Genomic DNA, 18,162 nt, shown 5'->3' with positions numbered 1-18,162 from the left:
TATTAGAATATCTGAATTGTCACATATTTTTTTTATATATATATGATATCACTATAAATAACAGAAAATGGAAAGATTTATGTAAATCTTCCTTTATAAAAAAGATGATACAAATCAATGCATATAGGAAAACGTGATAAATTCATTCGAAGACTACCGATATACATTTTGCGAGAACGTAGGGCTGTTTTACTACACGAAAAGATCCACTCCCCGAAAGATATGCAAGAATTATTTTACGAACCAAAATTATTTTATATATGTCCTTGTCATTCGTGTTTTTACAAGCAATAGTATGCTTTATACTGCAACCTCGTATGTAGCGTGATAATACATAATTAAAAGATATACGATATACTTGCAGCAGAAGCATTTTACATGTAAAGTCACAAATTCATGCTGTAAAGATTCGAGAGAGATAAGTCCCTCTCGCAGAACTGGCCTAACTTTACGCATGTCCATTATCAAGTAATCCGTTATCAATTGTCGGGATCTGCTGTTGGCTTGGCACTTGTGTAACATAATTATCGCGAACAATCTTCGATAAGAATTTATACTCTTGCAATAACTTTTCTGCTATGAATGAACGATGAAACCATATCCATTATATAAATACATATTATTAATCAAATGGAACAGCTCGTGTTCGCATTCGCAGAACAACTTATTCAACAGCAATGCACGAGAGAATTTCCGCTTTAACTTTAAATGCATCTGACGAAAGTAATCTATAGAAAAATTGTCTAAATCGACGGATATCGTCGATCAATAACAAAGAATCACACTTTTAAATAAATTATTTCTTATAGTTCTTGATGCGTTTCTTCCTGAACTTCCTCCTTAGGTAATTGTGTTTTCTCGCTTTCCGGTAGAAGTACTGGATCCTGTGTATCCGTCGTCTCCGGTTCCTGTCGTTGCTCCTCCGTATATTCTTCCGCAGCCTGGTCTTTTTCAGTATCGGAATCGGCTGCGGGTTCTTCATTTTCCTCTATCGTGCGCTCACCTTTATTATCCGTCGTTTGATTCGCTGCAGACTCCTGTTTCGGTTTCCATATCTTTACTTTGTTCAGAAGGTATTTAATTTCTCTATCAAGTAACTCCATTTTATTCGCGATCTGGCGGACTTTGTATTTTACTTGTATGTTTAGTAGTGCATCTTCGAAATATTTCGAAACTGTATCGTGATAATCCTGGAGAAAAATATCGCTCTTTATATTCATACTAATAAATATATAATAATAGTATATATACTGTCAGTCGAAGTCACTTTAGATATTATTAAAATTAAATCGTTTACCTGTGTCTCGTTGATCAATTTTTCTAACATCTCGACTTCAACCTTCGTTATAATTTCGGTCGTTTGACTCAAGTTACGCATATTCTCTAAGAACAATCTACTGCCTTTGAGTAGCGAAACCATTCCGTTCATGACTTCTGGTCGTTCTCGGTATTCGAACACTCTCTCGTAGACGTCGTTAGTTAACTTTTGCAGTTCCATCAATTTCTCCTCGTAAACTTCCGCGGTCGCGGTGAATCCGTCCTCGTACAACCATTCGGAGATTTCGGCGCATGCTTTTCGAATCTCCTCGATCTCCTTCTCGGTAGCCGCGTTCGAGAATTCCTCGGAGTCGAACTTCTGCTGCGCATCGATTACGTACGACTCGAGGTTGTTTAACGCAGTTTCGCGGCGCGTTTTCTCCGAATCGTGCACGTCCAAACGATGTATCCTAAAGAAAAGTAAGGATACAGTTTTATCAAAATAGTATAAATTATATTTATCATAATTATGCTAATTATATTTGCTTGCCAAGAGAAGAGGCAATAAAAAAAGAGTAACATTTACATTAACGTTAATTTAAAACAGAATATATATAAAAGATGGAAATTATTTTTTTATTATTATTTCACGTTGCGAATAAATATATCTGTGCTCACTTGTCTCGAGATTCCCCGAGTTTTTCACCGGACAAGATTAATGATCCTAGTTTAATCTCTTCCGAACTGATAGGTTCCTTGATCTGAACGATCGTGGCTTTCTTCTCTTTGTCCGCCTTTTCGGTTTTATTTGCAGCCTTATCCTCGTTCACTTTTGTCTCGCTCTTTTTCTTCTCCTTCTCGTCTGTTTCTTTCGTCGAATCCGAAAATTCTGGTTCTTCGTGCACTGGTTTTATATCCTCTTTCGGCGATTCCTCTGCTTTGTCCGCTGTTTCTTTTTCTAATGAAGAACCTGAAAGATTGAAACTTCAATCTAACGTGCTATTTGGATAATTTATGATCAGAGCCTAGAGTTTTATGTAGTTGACAACGGATCGCACAATTCAAGACTTCAAAATTTTACCTCATGTAACGTCTAATAAAATGGTTGTAAACAAAAATATATCGCCATTAATAGAACGGGAGCCGTTCTATTAACATTAATCTGTTAATATATACATCATCATTATAGAATGATTATTAATATATAAATTTTAAAAACTCATTACTGCAAGAGTTTAATTGTCAACAACATCAAAATCTGAGCCCTACTCGATGATAGTGCTGTTTTTTTCCTTTTCAAAACATCTACGTATTTCTTGATAAAAATGCTTGCAATGATTTCAAAACGTAACATGAAAGAATCTTTGCTTTTGTTTGTTACGAAAGTAACATATGTGCTTTTTCTTCAAAAATAAAACAGTTCTTCAATATATACAAACAAGATATAAAGAAGAACCAGTATAGTGCAAATATCATCGAAATTGAAAACTTGTACACACAACAAAAATTAACGGTATCATTTTTTGCACTGCCTTCGGCACAAACCTGCAAAGAATTTACTAATAGTTGAGCCAAGTATTGAGAAAGTACCCTCTTCTTCGTCAACGACAGTACTCGATTTTTCGGAAACTAATTCTACGGTCAATAAGTTCAGTACGCCGCTATCGTCTATATTAAAGTGCACTTTGATTCCTTTACTCTCGGCGCCTTCCTTGGCATGCTTTTCTAAAGCCTCGGCTACGCCACTCAACGACACAGTAGATATACGTAAATCACCAATAGCACTGTAAAAAAATTCAATCCCTGTAGTTTTAGAGATATGAAAATTCTAATATCTAAAATAATATTTGTTCCCAGTATTACAGATAAATAAAAACTACAGATACTTACGTTACCTCACTCGCAGGCAAATAATCCAACTCAGCATAATTTACATGAAAATCAAAATCATTCGTATGCTTATTAAATGTAATAATTTTCTTTTGTGGAAAAGGATTCATTTTTCCAAACAACATCTTCTTCACCTGTACAAAAATTGATGAAAAAAACATGTAGATAACCTTTTAATACGAAAGATTAAAATATATGAAAAAGTCAAATACCATATAATAATATTTTACCTGTCTAACTTTATTATCAACAGTTCTATCAAAAGTGATTTGAATCGGGAACAACAAAGCGTCTTTCGTGACAAACTTCTTGACCTTGAAACCCTGCCCAAGATCAGCCGCCTTGTACGCAGCCCCTAAAGCAGCTGCCTCATCCGTATTTACATTTTTTGATAATTCTGTTTTTACGTATTGGGACAATGCCTCTTGTACCTTCGGCATGCGGGTACCTGCTCCTACCAATACCACATGCGATATAACATCCATTGTCAAACCTGAAACAGTATCACAACATGTATGCGTTTAGTATTTATTTAAATATACATTTAAGAATCATAATCATGTATCCGTAAGAAGATAATCACCTGAAGTTTCCAATGCGATCTTCACAGGATTCGCTACACGTTCGAACAAATCGGCGCATATCTCTTCCAGCTTCTCTCTCGTGACTTGCAATTTGAAGTCGATATCGTCTATCAAACTTTCTATCTGGGCAAAATGGTCCGCGTTAGCACTAAGTACAGTTTTCACGCGTCCAGCTTCCTTGAAGAGCTTCGCCATCGCTCTTGGGCTCTTGAACACCGAATTCGGTGTCTTTTTAAGAGCGTCAAATTGCTGCGCCAAGTACTGCTGCAGTCTGATTTGCATTTCCAATCCGCCGAGCGTGCGATCGTATCCCACACCGAGCACGGAAACGTGAGGATTGTTCTCGAGGAAACCCCTCTCTTTCGTTTTCATGTTCTGATAGCTGACGACCGTCGCGGTGGTGCTGCTAGCACCCATGTCGTAAAACATGATGTAATGAGCGGAATCGTTTATCTCAGTTCTACCGAATACGCCGTAGTTTAAAGCGACCGCCATGTAATCGTTTATGAGCTGTAACACCTTCAACCCGGCGAGTTCGGCCGCTTGAATCAAGGCTCGCCTCTCGGCCTGATTGAAGAATCCCGGCACGGTGATAACAGCTTCGTTGATCTTCTGATGGGCGGCAGCTTCCGCCATCTCCTTGCCTTTGTGCAGTATCTGCGCGAGCAACTCTTCCGGAGTGAACGTCGTGTTCTCATTTAATCTAAACGCTACGGTTTTTCGCTCCTCGTCGGCAACAATGTCGTAATAAGGAAATCTCTTTCGGTAGAGTTGTACTAGTGGATTGTCTATAGGCTTTCCCAGAAGGTCTAGAATGTAGAAGAAGGTGTTCTGGGGGAATCTCACTCCGATCACTTGGGCGTCCTCGCCGAACGATCTCTCCCCATCCCTGAACGCAATCGTGACTGGCGTTTTCCTCTTCGACTCCTTATTTAAAGCTATTTCCATAGGAACACCTGGCTGCGGAGCAAAGAGCATTTCGTAAGAGACACGATCAATTTTTCAAAAGTACAAATCTGCGTTGGATACATTCGATAAAGCTCGCTAATGCAAAACCAGTAGTCCGACAAGCCCATCGGATCGGATACGCACTCGTTGCCGACAGATTGTTACGTACCGAGACGATAGCGACCTTCATCCATTCGCTACCAAGGTCGACGCTCATAACGGCAATTTCTTCGCTGATGTCGACGAAAGTGGCGATTATGAGCAAGGCTAGCGACGCCATCCACATGCCTCTCTGCCCTCTCTGCGAGAATCCCATCTGGAAACGGAGACAGACGTGAAGTATGCCGCGACCGCGGGGAAAATTCGCGCGCGAGCTCGAGAATATTAACGTGCACGCGCTCGCGCCGGATCGAAGGCACGAAGGGCTCTACGTACTGTCGTCTCAGCTGTCAAAACTTGGTTATGAATACCGGCGACGTGAGGCGCACGTCGATCGGAAGCGTTTTTAACGGAGCAGGTTGACGCGCGCTCACCTTTGCGCTCAGGTCTACCGACGGCACACGACGTACTCAAGGGGAACGGCTCTCAGCTGTACAGCATTCAGAACACACGCTCGCGCATCGCAGCCCCTTTTGAATCAACAAAAAGCCCGAGCGTGACCACCCTCCACCGCGACACTCTCCGCGAGAACTCTCCGGCGCACCATGTGTTGGTGTGGCACGTCGCAATTGGCGCGGCGCGGCGCCAACGACTGGACGCCATTGGTCCGCGTTGGCAAATCCGAGCCAATCGCGTCGCGCCGCGGCCCGCGCTGATGACACCAATTTCTATCCGAGGGCCATTCGAAGGCATTTGCAAGAATTGCAAGTGATCGCAAGGAAAATAAATAAGATGCCCGAGGCTTGTTCTTTTTAGCTTTAGTTATTTCCTCTTTTTCTTTTCACGTTGTAGAGAAAAAGTGAAAAGATGAACTGTGCAAGAAGTTTAGCAAAAAAAATTAAACGATCAACCCAAGGGCCTTTGGGCCTTAAGGCCCGGTAAACAAATTCGTGCGCACAAAGAAATCGACGATTTGAGAGTTTAAAATAAAAAATGCCACATTTTGTCACGATTCATAATGTAAATATGCGTGAGAAATCGGGGATAATTTTGATTAAATTTCGATTAACTTAATTATATAATTCAACTGGCAGGATTGCCTGGAGCAAAATTTTTAATCATACAATTTATTCATAATCTAGTGTTTTTTTCCATATTTCAACAATGAGAAAAAATTAATACTTCTATCTACATTAATAAAATACTACAGCTATTACTTGACAAGGTATAATACAAACGGAGTTTGGTCAAAGTCGTTATACATTATCTCACACGGCTTTGCAAACGATCTATCCGAATCTGTAAAAAAGAAACGTGTAACAAATGAAAAAAAATCGATTACCCGCATCGAAGAAAATCACTTCGACGTAATTGAGCTCGTCAATAAATAAATCTTTAAAAATGCTATGCTTCCTTGGAACATGGTTCATTTATTTAACTTTAATATCAGACACTTGTGATCATCTTTCTTGTAAAAGTATCAAATATAAGATACCAACGAAACTATGAGAAAGGTGTATTGTATGAATATGGAATTTGATGAAACGCACAGATCGAAAAAGTTACCGATACGTTTTAAAATTATTAGCGTACAGCGTAAGTAGCGTATAATTCTATCACACAAAAGTCGATAATCTAAATCTCCTTACTTTTACAGTAAATCTCATACATATATGTATATACATATATATATATGCATAATTTATAACTTGTAATTGCTATCTGTCTCCACGATTTCAGTGGACATAAATAAGAATTGTCACGTATGTACGGAAACATTTATAGGTAATAAGAATAATTTGCTGTGATCTGAATTGGAATTCGCGCTCGCGATACAGGGTACGTAGACGTCGCAAGCTTCCTCAGTCGAGTTTCGCTCGGTGCTTGACTTGACTATGCGGTAATAAAAATAATCTTCCACCAACAGCCGCACATTTTATTAACCCCACTGATCCTCAGATCGACCAAACTTATACGTGAGCGAACCCAGGAAAATAAACACATTCTGCAGGAACAATCCTACCCCTGGCCAATGATGCGGTGCGCCTACAGAAAGAGATATTAAATATGATAAATAAAGGTAAAAGAATATAAGGGATAATACATCTTTACAATTCTGTGAATATGTTACTGTGTTATAAATACCTGCTGCTACGAAGTTAGCAAACAAGATCCAACAGGCCGCTATTACGGCTGCAAATCCCATAACAAACCCGACAAACAGCCAACTCCGAGCACCTCTTGCCCCTAAACAGCCGCCGTTGTAAGCCTCTCCTCTTATCTGTGCATTTGTCACTGAATTGACCCTGTAAAAATATCGAATTGCTTTTCAAAATCAATACTATAGCACATTGAGAGATTTTACTGCGGTATATATTTCAATTATGATACACTCTAGCTAATATATGTGTATTACTGATAATACCATCAATGGTTACTTACATAAAGAGTGATATGGTGCCGAACACGCCGCAAACATGGTACGCATTCGCCATCTCATTCGGATATTTAGCATGAGCGTCTATTATAAACCACCATCCTACGAAGAACTGAAACAACACTCCAGTTAAGACTTTGTATGTTGACTGTGAGAGGAAAATGAATGCAAGAAATATGAATCGCGATCTTTATACAAAAAAATATATACAGAAAGTAAAAATTTCTTTAATTTGACCTAACTGGCTACCTTTATTAATTATGATCATCAGGATGTTTCGATTATGGGTTTTAGTCCTTTTCAATCGATGTAACTATTGATGCTAATTGGTAAAGACATCCGTCATAGATTGTGAAAAGGTCCAGGTTCCTAGCTAGATATTTTTCGCTATTCTTTTATAGTGACTTTAAAAAAAGGATGCTTATTAACATCAATAGAGTTACATCAATTGAGAAGAGCCACAATCCATGGTCAAAACGTTGTGACGATTATAATTAATCAAGATTGTTAGGTCAAATTAAAAAAAATCTTTATTGTTAAATATTTACTGGCGAAGTAAAAGTGTCTGTATATATATCTGTACCTTAGAGATAAAAAAGCATATTTCCATTATTATGAATTCTGACAGAACAAGGTTTAAAGTTTAAAAACAGGAAAATAGTGTATTTCTTTAGATATAAAATACAAGTAGTTATTGAGTTTTTAATAATGTAATTTAACTGACGTGTTCAATAGTACAACTGCCAATAACACTTTGCATCTGACCACGATTAAGGCACTATGAAAATTCTCAATACGACTTTTTCTAAACATTGTACTTTAGGAATCAGTAATAATAGACATAAAACTCTTCACCGTTATACAATTTAAGCTTCTGGTATATTGAAAAATGTATTAACTCCATTTTGAGAAAAACTGGAGATATAATTCTTCACCTCCAAGGTACAGATGTGTAATATACATATATATATAGTATTTTACGAGGCTCTGAGACTCGACAGGTCGACGAAGAACCAAAGGGAAGACGGAAGAGCGTGCTGGGAACCGTCGTGTTCATCGATGTAACGCGACGATTCGTCTCGTGAAAGGTAATAGACGATGTTTGTTTATCGCGGCGGGAGAGTGTCGCGGGTGGGAAATGCCGTGGAATTTTTATTACCAGCGTGCCCGCGAGCATCGAGATGAGCGCGTTCCTCTTCTCGCCGCCCTCGAACCAGACGCAGGACGGCACCTGCATATTCTCGAAACAGGACATCCTCGCGCGCGGTTCTCGAAAAACGACGCTGGGGGAGATGCCTGACCTCCGCGGGTGGACAGCTAACCTTACAAGCGGTGACAGGTATCAACATATACAACATACACAACCAAGTGTTCAGAGGCGTAGACGGTAGTCTGGTAAATGCCGAAGTCCGCGCCCCGCGCACACCGCACAGGCTGTGCGGCACAGCAGCGCACAGTAATCGGCTTATCAGCCGTTTTAGCAGCTCAGTTTAGCAGCCAATGAGAATGCAGATAAACTTCGACGACTTCGATTCCTGTAGACTGGGACTAATCAGCAATTAATTAAATTGCCCGGCCCAGAGAGAAATGGAAATATTTTACTGAAAATATTATGAAATGCATTTGAAATTTTCTTTCGATTGATCCTCTATTTTATTATTATTCAATAAAATCAATATTTTAATAAAAATTCAGTTTTTAGTTAAATTTAGTAAATTTTATTATCTAATATTTTATAAAATTTGTTATATAATCTTTCAACAGTAATGTAAAATTTGACTTCCGTTATATTTCACAGTATTACATTACATTTCATAAGGAAAATTATGATTTATTTTGAAATATATATCAGTAATTTTTCAAATCGATTTCATAGTATTTTCAGCAAAATATATTGTCATCAGGGCAAAAAAAATTTCTAACTATATATAATAGCAGTATATTTATTTTAATTTTAATTTTAATTTTTATTTTTATTTTATTTTTATTTATTAGATGGAGTTTGGTCCAAGTCGTCCTAAAGATATGTACTCATGTAAATTTGCATTTCCGCGCTCATTTGCAAATGGCAAATAAGGTGTAAACAGAGGAACGACCATGTGCCACGTGCGTGGAGTTTGACGTTTCGAGGTATATACATAAGAAAACATATATAAGCGTTCGTTTCCCTCGTTTATTGTCGGCGTTTATTTATTTTCATATTATTTTCAGGTTAAACGGGAGGCCCGTGTTGGCGTGCGATTTTGGTCGTCCTGCCACTGCACCGTCCTGACGTTTTGGGGATGGCAGTCGATCTGGGATTCGTGGAGAAATGCGAGTCCTGGCGACTCGGGAGCAGATTCTTTCCCAGCAAGGCGGGCGGCAAGCCGGCCTGGCTCGATCTGAAAAATATTCCCGGCAAAAGCGACCTGGAGTGCGAGTATTGCGGCGATCCCTGTGTGTTTCTCTGCCAGATCTACGCGCCGTACGAGGATGTCGCCGGGTTTCACAGAACCGTGTACATCTTCGTGTGCAAGAACGTAGATTGCTGCAGGCCGAATCAGAGTGGGAACTTGAGGGTCTTCCGTTCGCAGCTGAGTAGAATAAACGACTTTTATCCTGCCGAACCGCCTGTGGAACAGGAGGACTGGCGAACGGATATTGGTAAGCTACTTTTCTGCGATGACTTTGACAAAAGTATATATAGGTAAACAATTTGTTGTGCTTTTGCAGACGTATCGCGGTGGGCAAAGACGTGCTACGTATGTGGGATCTTCGCGCCCAATCACTGCGGCAAATGTAAGGTCGTCAATTACTGCTGTCGCGTGCATCAAGTGTACGACTGGAGGAATGGGCACAAAGACGTGTGCGGCACCGAGGCAAAAAACAGCAACAGTTTTCTGTTTCCCGAATACGAGATCGTGGTGGAGAGCGACGACGCTGCGAAGGAGAATGCCCAGCAGCACGAGCTTAAAAGTGAAGAGAGGGAGATTGAAAAGTACAATGCGATGATACAGGACGGCAAAGCTGGAACGTTTCAGCACGAAGACGTTAACGACGATTTACTGCAGATGGCTAACGACGAAAAGGACGAAACGTTCGTGGAGTTTCGTATGAAAATAGACGATTATCCGGATCAGATTTTGAGGTACGTCTCTGTACGGAAGAATTGAAGATGTGACCGCGGCTAATCTGCTATTTATTCGACAGATATGACAGAGGAGGGAAAGTTCTATATATTTCGTCGCACAGTCGGATAACGGATGTACCAAAATGCCCGGAATGCAACGGCGATAGACAATTTGAATTTCAAGTTCGTACAGTTTATTCATACATAAATGGTATCTGTATGAAAATTTGGATCATTAAAATTATGCTAAATTTTATTACAAAATCTGAAAGAAAGCTTTCTGGGCTTAAAATGAACCAAATATTTTTTCCTTGACAAAACGTCATATTTCCTATCTAAATTGAAAATGTGACTTGCAGATAATGCCACAGATGTTAAATTTTCTTAACTTAAAAGACGTTATCAAGTGTCTCGATTGGGGAATATTGGCCGTTTTTACATGCAAACAATCTTGCATACCTAAGGATAAGTATATAAGAGAATATATATGGAAGCAGGACATTGTACAAGAAGAAACCGAATTGAAACTAAATCAATAAACACGAATATACTTAATTTGACGCTAAGAAATTTTTCAACTTCCTCTTACACTTATTTCATTATAAAAACTAACATATTATTTTATCACTAAAAGTTATTTGTTTATCGAATAAACTATAACGTTAATGGAGCGGATAAACATTAATAAGTAGGTACATAAAGAAATGAATAATTCATTATAATTACGAATTATTATAATTAGGATATGACAAAGTAGGATAACAACGTAGTTTATTCTATTTATATAAAGATGTATTATAAAAATATAATTATCTGACACATTACATATCTACATTATAAAAATATAATATTCTGATGGGATAATTATTTTCTGAAAGTCACATTCTACTTTAAGAAAGAATCACATTATATATCACAATTAACAATGATGATGTGATAAATTTATAGAGTGCGACAGAAAACTAATTGGTATTCATAATCCGGTTCTTATGTTTAAAACCATCTTAAGTACACTCTTAAGATGTCATTATAACAATCAGGGTCATATTAAGATGATATTGAAATAACCGATTATGAATACCAGCCTATAACATTTCGTTGTAATACATTTAACGATATAGCTAGTTCATAATTCGTAAAATAAAATGTAACAGAGATCATGATATATTTCCCTCATTTTCGGAAAAATATAAAAAAAATTGCTTGTATTGATAAAAGCTTCTTAGCCTACAGCTTATGTTAACGCAATTCTGGTATTAGTTCTTACATTATTAAATGTAAGCGAAATAATAAAATACTCGTGTAAACGCACGTTAAAATGTAAGAAATAAAATTATGAGGTAAAAAGTACTAAAATAGATGAGTATAGACGCACACAATTTGTCATTAAGTAATTAAAAAATATCGCTTCCTTAAAAGTCATCTTATAATGTTATCTTACAATATTTACGATCCTTTAAAAATATGATATACTGCATTTATCATGATCTCAATGCATTATTTGTATATAAAAAATCAAAAAATTGCAATTTTGTCACGGCTGTATCATTAAGTTTCATTCGCTTTGTTACGATTATTAACATACAGTCGAAAATAATAAAAATGATTAATCTGTGTTATGATTACTCTTAATACTTCATTTTAAAACAATTTCATCTCACGAAATTTTTTCTTTAACGAAGTTGCAGTAACGTTACGTAAAACTGATAAGCTTTCATTACAATACTGTTTAAAACATTTAAGTGTTAAAACTGGTACAGCCTTCGTTAAATTATGAGAGAGATCGAACGGATCTTGCACACACATATGTGAATCAATACGAAAATATTCCGGTTTCTCATTCCGCAATTTTGTAACGTAAGGTGCCATAGAATTGGGTAATGTCGATACTTCCACAAAAGCTTTCTTCGGGCACGTCTTGCCTAGTAATGGACATATGACGGAGTGCATATAATTGAAACTTCCGTAATATTCGAAGAAATCTACCAATAAATCACGTATCGATAGTTTGGGTAAATTGATAAGAATAGTATCGCCGACTCCGGTCTCCCAACCTAAAGTATAAGAAGATATATATCAATATTATAATATATCAATCCTAAAATATATGTAAAATTACAATTTACTCTGTTACGGTAATATAAAATCTCTCCCAATTACCGATTTGTCAATTATAACATCCATTATAACGTGCTACAATACTCTATATAATCATTTTTATATAAATTTTTAATACTTACCAGAGACAATTTTCGACTGGTTGTGGCTTTCGATTAATGCAGCAATACTCGGTACTGCTGCAAATTTGACTTGCAAGTAAAAGATGACTAACCAGACAAGGGCATAATTTGTTATTCCGTCCGGACCGGACAAACCTCCCAGTGAGAGCCACTTTTTCAGAAACAGCGTCAATTTTTGGCACGGTGGATACGCCCTATTGAAGGACCTAGAGTTAACAGATTATTATGAAACACACTTCGTTAAACACTGCTTAGAAATACGACAACGATTCATACTTAATAAGCTTGGAATTCTCCACCGACAGGCCATTTATAAACGAGATATCGCACTGCAGTTTTGTTGGTCTATGTTTTACTTTTATTAGAGGAGTCCTGCTCCTGTCCAAAGTTAATTCTATATCCCAATTTTCATGGTCGGCACGTAAACAATCTTGAATTTGCTCACTCCTGCTCTTAATCAATTCAGGCTCGGTACGTTCGTCACCTAATACAAAAATTTTTCTTTTGTAAGTTTCATACCACAACTTTCTTCCACAAATAATTTTATGAACTTGTATTTTATATACCGAAATTGATCAAATGTTTTAAAAGTATTTTAAAACTTGTTTAGAAGTTCATTATTTAATTACAATTCTGATATAATATAAGAATTTGTTATGCCTGTGCACTCTTATCTGAATTTTTTTTTTAATATTTAATCAATTTATGCATGCATATAAATATTAGAGCCAAATATATTTACCAAAGTTAAGATATACGTCGATGTCGCTATTTGGTAATGCTAGCCCAGTGACTCTTGAACCAAACGTACATACTTCCACAGGCAATCGGTGAGTCTTGAAGATGTGCTCTAAGGCATCCGTGAGTTGATTCACTTTTCGATCGTTTTTTACACCGATTGACAAGTTGAATAGATCGGCAGCAGTTCTGTTGACGTTTTTCAATAAATTTTGCAAGGACTGCGGTAGCGATGTAACCGCGAGGTCATTAGTTTTCCGCAAATATTGATGAGTCTGTTGATGGCAGTGCGCTTGATAACTCATATGGATGTCTTCGGTGCAACTTTCATTCTTGAACCATAAAGTGGCGCACGTTAAGCAGAAATCAAACATCGAATTATCCTTGTTATTCAAGACTTTCCTGTGTGCGGTATCGAGATGTTCCAGAAATGTTATCTTCCGTTTGAATCTCTTGCCGCACTCGACGCAAGCGAAATATTGGATATCGTACCACAAATTTTGGAATTCTTCCAATACGCACACAGCCTTGTTAAGCAATTGCTCGCGAGCGTTCTTGTGTAAGGGTGAATGTGTATGGTTCTTAAAATCTACATTGTCAGATGCATTCTTACAACTTCTACGTTTGTTTAAAATCTTATTGCAAGCAAAACATTTGGCACTTGAATCACGTAAAGGTTGTACTAGCTCCTTTAACAATTCGAGATGTTCCTTGTTCTCATGTAGTTTTTCAAATTGTCTAACGTGTCCTACACAATTTATATGTTCGTATATCGCTTGCGCGCTGCATAACTGTGGACTTCCGTTACATATAAGGCAAAGCATTTTGTCGAGATGCGGAACGAAAAATTGTAGATGCGATTTCATCTCCTTCAGCTTTCTTTCATTGCAAGCGAACATAACTTCCTCGAACTCGAGAAATTGTGTGCTATACGCTTTATTATAACGGTCCGATTTTGTTATTTTATTGACGCTCTTTTTATTCATTAAATGTGCTCTACGCGGTACATTAATATATTTTATTGATGTATCAATTTCTTCGAATATATCAAGAGATATAAAAAGGCCGGAATTGTTTTTCTCATTTTGACACAATTCGTCATTTCTGTTACTGATATTCGCTGCAGCTATCGAACTATTATTGTGACATCGCTCTGCATTTACTTGTGTTTCGTTAATGTTATGTTTTACGAATAATCCATTATCAATCGATATATCTTCTTTAGAAACTTGAGACTCTATCTCATGTGTTCCATTTGTGCTAAGATCTTTTGATACCGATACATTATGTATATAATTGTATGTGAGAAAAATATTTTCAAAGTGCTTCAAATGTTTCGACGTTTTACATAAATGATCAAGTATATTGTGAGTTTCACAAGCATTATACGAGCAGGCAAGGCACACGTAAATGAGTTTGTTCTCGATCGTGTTTTCACAAAAAGTTGTATAATGATTTTTAATATATATCACAGGCTGCTCCTTAATTTCAACAGTTCCACCATTCTTCTCAAAAGAGATTATACTTAAAAATTCAAAAGGCTTAAGATAAATTTGTATATCTTTACAACCATCGTCCTCTTGTCTTTTAATGTCAGTTAACAATTTAATATTTTCTTTATGCTTGAGTGTTAAAAAATGATTCGACAGTGACAATATGCCATGTATTATCTCGTTGCAAAACGAGCATCTAAATAATGGATAATGCATAGTAGTATTAAAATCTCTAGTTGTAGACGACCAATCGTAAATGTACTTCATAGAAGACGTCATGTCACTTTTATGTACTGTTATTTCATGATTTATTATATCGTCCTCTTCGATTATTTCATTACAATGATCACAAGTATACTTTGCTGCAGTTTCTGTGTATTCTGGCCATGCCGTTCCATCAAATTTTTTACTATTTAACTGTATCGGCCGAATAGTTTTCTTTTTCTCCTCTAAGTTTATAATGCATGCCGCTTCCTGATTGAAGATTTTCAATTTAGATGAAACATCACTATGCAGCGTATCTATTTCATGATTATTTCCAATAGTTTTATAGATAAACGCATCACACAAACAGCAATAAGCCATAATATCGATACGTCTTTTAATTTGTAGAACACCATCATTAATGCTATCTTCATTATAAGACTTAACAGAAACTGTCCTTTCTTCTTCTGTTCTAAAGTTGCTTTGAAGATTTCTGATTGAATCGTTTCCATCGAACGCATTGACAGAAACATCTTGATTATCAGTCGTATTGTTATTTACATTTTGTTGTTCATTTACAAGATCTTCTGGTATAACAGTATTTATATCTTTTTCATTAGACTCGATCATGCATTTATGCCTTTTTCCATTTAAATGCTGCTGACAATGATCTAAAGAAGGTATGGGACATTGACAAAGTTTACAAAAGTACTCTTCTGGCATATCCTGCATTGCCCTTTCATGATTTAATAATTTTCGACGAATTATGCTCGACGATTCGATAGACTTCTCCCAAAAACCTGATATCTGAGGGTTGATGTCTGGTGAATGATGCATCAAATCTGTGAAGCTTTGAAACGTTGAATCTAAGAAATGCTTATGCGTTTTAACTTCCTGCATCAGTGCACAAGGCGCACTTTCAATAATTCTACTTGCCGTTTGTGTAGAATCGTTTGTGTCATCTTTTATTAATTTGTTCTCACAGATCGGCTGCGTCTTTGATTTGTTTATACGTTCCGTTGAATTTTCTACGTTAACGGAAGTGTTGCTTTGCTTATTATTTGTTTTATCGCGTGAGTTTTGTTGCTTATTTGTGGACCGTTTTAATATGATCTTCATATACTTTTGGTGATTTTCTTCTTTTGAATGTTGATAAAAATAATGTAAAGAGGATATTGAACATTGGCAACATATACAAAAGTAATCTCGCTGTGTATCCCTTACTATACTGTGTTGTAACAACATTCTGTATCCCTTATTCCTCAATGTAACAAATTTATTCAGAAAATCAGACGTTTGGGTGCTGATAGTGGAGTGAGCCTCTTCCGAATGACGTTGCGCCTCTGTCAAAGTTTGCAACGTGGTCTTGCATGGGTAACAATACCATCGTCCATTATAACGCGTTATACCTCGCTCAAAGAAACGTTGGTACATTTTGGCAAGCTTTATGGCAGCAACTGCTTTTTCTGTAACAAGAAATATTTGTAATGAGATAACATTCACATAGAATTAAGATTTATATAAATAGTAGACAGGATAGATAATACGACACTACAATCAACCACAATAGTTTCTTTCTTAAGCTAAACTAGAGTAAGCGTCCTGGGAACAAAGCACAGAAAGAAAGACCAAATATTGATATATATATACTTGTTAATATATCTACTTGTTTCTAGAAATCTCTATTACATATTTTTACAGAGTATTAGCAGTCACAGGACAAAGCACGAGCAATTTGGAAAGAGTCATTTAAAGTCGTTCGCGAGAAGCAAGACGTGAGAGCAGACGTAGCAAAGGATTGCTGCGACACAGTTGTGCGATGTATGATTGTTTACACTAAAAATTGGTTATAATAGCTCGAGACACTGAGTTTGCCTCTCATATTAAACATACTTGCACAAACCAAATTGGAATAAATATGTTAAAAATAAGTGTATTAATTTGTGCTACAGTGTTCTCTTGTTATGTAAGATCACTCTAGTCCAGTCTAAATTCACGATCAAATTTAACTCAACTTAACCTTATTCTGAATGATCTATTCAGCTATCACTTCGCGACTTTTAATTCGTATTGACTCATTGACTGCGCGTCAAGGGCTAGCAAATGAAAGTTTTACCTGAAATTAATCTTGGAGTGTTTTGGATAATGAACGATACAAATCGGAAAAATAAAACAGAAAGAAATGTTTTGGGCATCCCCCGTGTCCTCGTCCTGAGGCTGCGTTCGAAAACGTCACCCGGCCCACCCGGGTGCACCACGAGTGATGAATAGCATGTGTCACGTGCACTATGGGATTTTCTAAGGTTTTCATCCATTGGATGACGTTTTCGAACGCAGCCTTGGGGTGCGTTCCGTTTCTCGCATGATGCGCGCATGAACATATAGTAAATAAATAATTAATAATAATAATAATAATAATAATAATAATAATTAAAATAATAATAATAATAATAATATAAATGTATTATTTCTCTGCGATTGTTACAAGAAAATAATTCAACGCTTTAAAATTTTCTTTTTTTCCTTAGTCCACAAAAATGTTCTTTTTCATGCTCTGCATTTCTCGTATGCGCGACATTTTTATAATAATTTAAAATTTTACTTCTTTCACTTTACCAGCTTTACCTGATAAAGAAGCAAAAAGGCGATGAATAAAGGCACACTGAAAAGAGCGGAAGTAAAGGCACGTGGTTCTTCTTCTTAATTTATGACACCTGGTTTCCTGCGTGGATCCACTATAATTAGCCTTTATTTTTTAACTGAATGAAGCCAGAGCGTCTTGTGTAAATTGTGAATGAACGTATGTATGTATGTACGTGGTACATGCAGAATAAATCCAACACAATGATCTAACAATAATTTTAATTCTCAAACACTGAGATTATAAGAATAACTCTGAGTTCGAACTCCGCACTTGGCGACTGCATTCAAAAGAATGAACTCAATGAACCCATGGTGGAAGCACAGAAGTATAAAAGTGAAGCAATGCGCATGTGGTGTTATGGGGGCAAAGCGGAAGCAGAGAACCAATCAGAACTGCCCCCCACATATTGAATTCAAATGTAACCATACTGGATTTGTAGATTTTATGTTTGGGGCACTTCTGATTGGTTTAACTGCTCCCCTCTACTTTTGAACGACTGCGCATCCATCGGATTGCTTG

The 18,162-nt window shown here is 36.9% G+C and overlaps 4 protein-coding genes across 8 annotated transcripts; 1 reads left to right on the top strand and 3 right to left on the bottom strand.

Annotated features, from left to right (window-relative positions):
* Nucleotides 1–600: 600 nt before the first annotated feature.
* Nucleotides 601–5,382, bottom strand: LOC112468505 (hypoxia up-regulated protein 1). Of its 3 annotated transcripts, none has more exons than XM_025037709.1 (9): nt 5,213–5,382; nt 4,849–4,995; nt 3,731–4,691; nt 3,378–3,640; nt 3,148–3,281; nt 2,803–3,041; nt 1,936–2,227; nt 1,298–1,727; nt 601–1,190 (listed from the first exon to the last, which is right to left on the bottom strand). In XM_025037709.1, exons 2-9 carry the CDS (start codon nt 4,993–4,995, stop codon nt 804–806), a joined length of 2,853 nt encoding a protein of 950 aa, XP_024893477.1. In that variant the 5' UTR covers nt 5,213–5,382; the 3' UTR covers nt 601–803. The 3 variants fall into 3 exon arrangements, with proteins under 3 accessions (XP_024893477.1, XP_024893479.1, XP_024893478.1); XM_025037711.1 differs by having other exon boundaries at nt 2,848–3,041; XM_025037710.1 differs by lacking the exon at nt 5,213–5,382 and adding an exon at nt 5,115–5,206.
* An 806-nt stretch (nt 5,383–6,188) lies between these two features.
* On the bottom strand, nt 6,189–8,642 carry LOC112468509 (transmembrane protein 50A). The gene is made up of 4 exons (XM_025037717.1): nt 8,375–8,642; nt 7,221–7,327; nt 6,924–7,084; nt 6,189–6,824 (listed from the first exon to the last, which is right to left on the bottom strand). The coding sequence occupies exons 1-4, from the start codon at nt 8,468–8,470 to the stop codon at nt 6,718–6,720; spliced, it is 471 nt and encodes a 156-aa protein (XP_024893485.1). The 5' UTR covers nt 8,471–8,642; the 3' UTR covers nt 6,189–6,717.
* A 589-nt stretch (nt 8,643–9,231) lies between these two features.
* On the top strand, nt 9,232–10,879 carry LOC112468508 (programmed cell death protein 2-like). Its single transcript, XM_025037716.1, has 5 exons — nt 9,232–9,345; nt 9,427–9,858; nt 9,928–10,342; nt 10,405–10,507; nt 10,684–10,879. The coding sequence occupies exons 2-5, from the start codon at nt 9,498–9,500 to the stop codon at nt 10,861–10,863; spliced, it is 1,059 nt and encodes a 352-aa protein (XP_024893484.1). The 5' UTR covers nt 9,232–9,345; nt 9,427–9,497; the 3' UTR covers nt 10,864–10,879.
* A 364-nt stretch (nt 10,880–11,243) lies between these two features.
* LOC112468507 lies at nt 11,244–17,940 on the bottom strand. Of its 3 annotated transcripts, none has more exons than XM_025037715.1 (5): nt 17,625–17,940; nt 13,307–16,465; nt 12,841–13,048; nt 12,565–12,770; nt 11,244–12,378 (listed from the first exon to the last, which is right to left on the bottom strand). In XM_025037715.1, exons 2-5 carry the CDS (start codon nt 16,431–16,433, stop codon nt 11,966–11,968), a joined length of 3,954 nt encoding a protein of 1,317 aa, XP_024893483.1. In that variant the 5' UTR covers nt 16,434–16,465; nt 17,625–17,940; the 3' UTR covers nt 11,244–11,965. The 3 variants fall into 3 exon arrangements, with proteins under 3 accessions (XP_024893483.1, XP_024893480.1, XP_024893481.1); XM_025037712.1 differs by lacking the exon at nt 17,625–17,940 and adding an exon at nt 17,116–17,224; XM_025037713.1 differs by lacking the exon at nt 17,625–17,940 and adding an exon at nt 17,020–17,105.
* Nucleotides 17,941–18,162: the final 222 nt, after the last annotated feature.

Source organism: Temnothorax curvispinosus, unplaced genomic scaffold (assembly GCF_003070985.1).
Source record: "Temnothorax curvispinosus isolate PA1 unplaced genomic scaffold, ASM307098v1 QBEX01018554.1, whole genome shotgun sequence".
Taxonomy (NCBI): domain Eukaryota; kingdom Metazoa; phylum Arthropoda; class Insecta; order Hymenoptera; family Formicidae; genus Temnothorax; species Temnothorax curvispinosus.
The sequence above is the reverse complement of the archived record's forward strand: the minus strand, read 5'-3'. Positions and strand labels throughout refer to the sequence as shown.

Coding starts and splice junctions, on each gene's coding strand:
- LOC112468508 (XM_025037716.1), top strand. CDS start 9,498: ATGGCAGTCGATCTGGGATTCGTGGAGAAATGCGAGTCCTGGCGACTC. Junction 9,859..9,927: donor GGACTGGCGAACGGATATTG/GTAAGCTACTTT, acceptor GTGCTTTTGCAG/ACGTATCGCGGTGGGCAAAG. Junction 10,343..10,404: donor TATCCGGATCAGATTTTGAG/GTACGTCTCTGT, acceptor TTTATTCGACAG/ATATGACAGAGGAGGGAAAG.
- LOC112468507 (XM_025037712.1), bottom strand. CDS start 17,194: ATGCCCAAAACATTTCTTTCTGTTTTATTTTTCCGATTTGTATCGTTC. Junction 13,049..13,306: donor CGACGTATATCTTAACTTTG/GTAAATATATTT, acceptor TTTTTGTATTAG/GTGACGAACGTACCGAGCCT. Junction 12,771..12,840: donor GAGAATTCCAAGCTTATTAA/GTATGAATCGTT, acceptor TGTTAACTCTAG/GTCCTTCAATAGGGCGTATC.
- LOC112468505 (XM_025037709.1), bottom strand. CDS start 4,995: ATGGGATTCTCGCAGAGAGGGCAGAGAGGCATGTGGATGGCGTCGCTA. Junction 3,282..3,377: donor TTGATAATAAAGTTAGACAG/GTAAAATATTAT, acceptor ATTTTTGTACAG/GTGAAGAAGATGTTGTTTGG. Junction 2,228..2,802: donor TATTAGTAAATTCTTTGCAG/GTTTGTGCCGAA, acceptor TCAATCTTTCAG/GTTCTTCATTAGAAAAAGAA.
- LOC112468509 (XM_025037717.1), bottom strand. CDS start 8,470: ATGTCCTGTTTCGAGAATATGCAGGTGCCGTCCTGCGTCTGGTTCGAG. Junction 7,328..8,374: donor CGATGCTCGCGGGCACGCTG/GTAATAAAAATT, acceptor GTGTTGTTTCAG/TTCTTCGTAGGATGGTGGTT. Junction 7,085..7,220: donor GGCACCATATCACTCTTTAT/GTAAGTAACCAT, acceptor ATATTTTTACAG/GGTCAATTCAGTGACAAATG.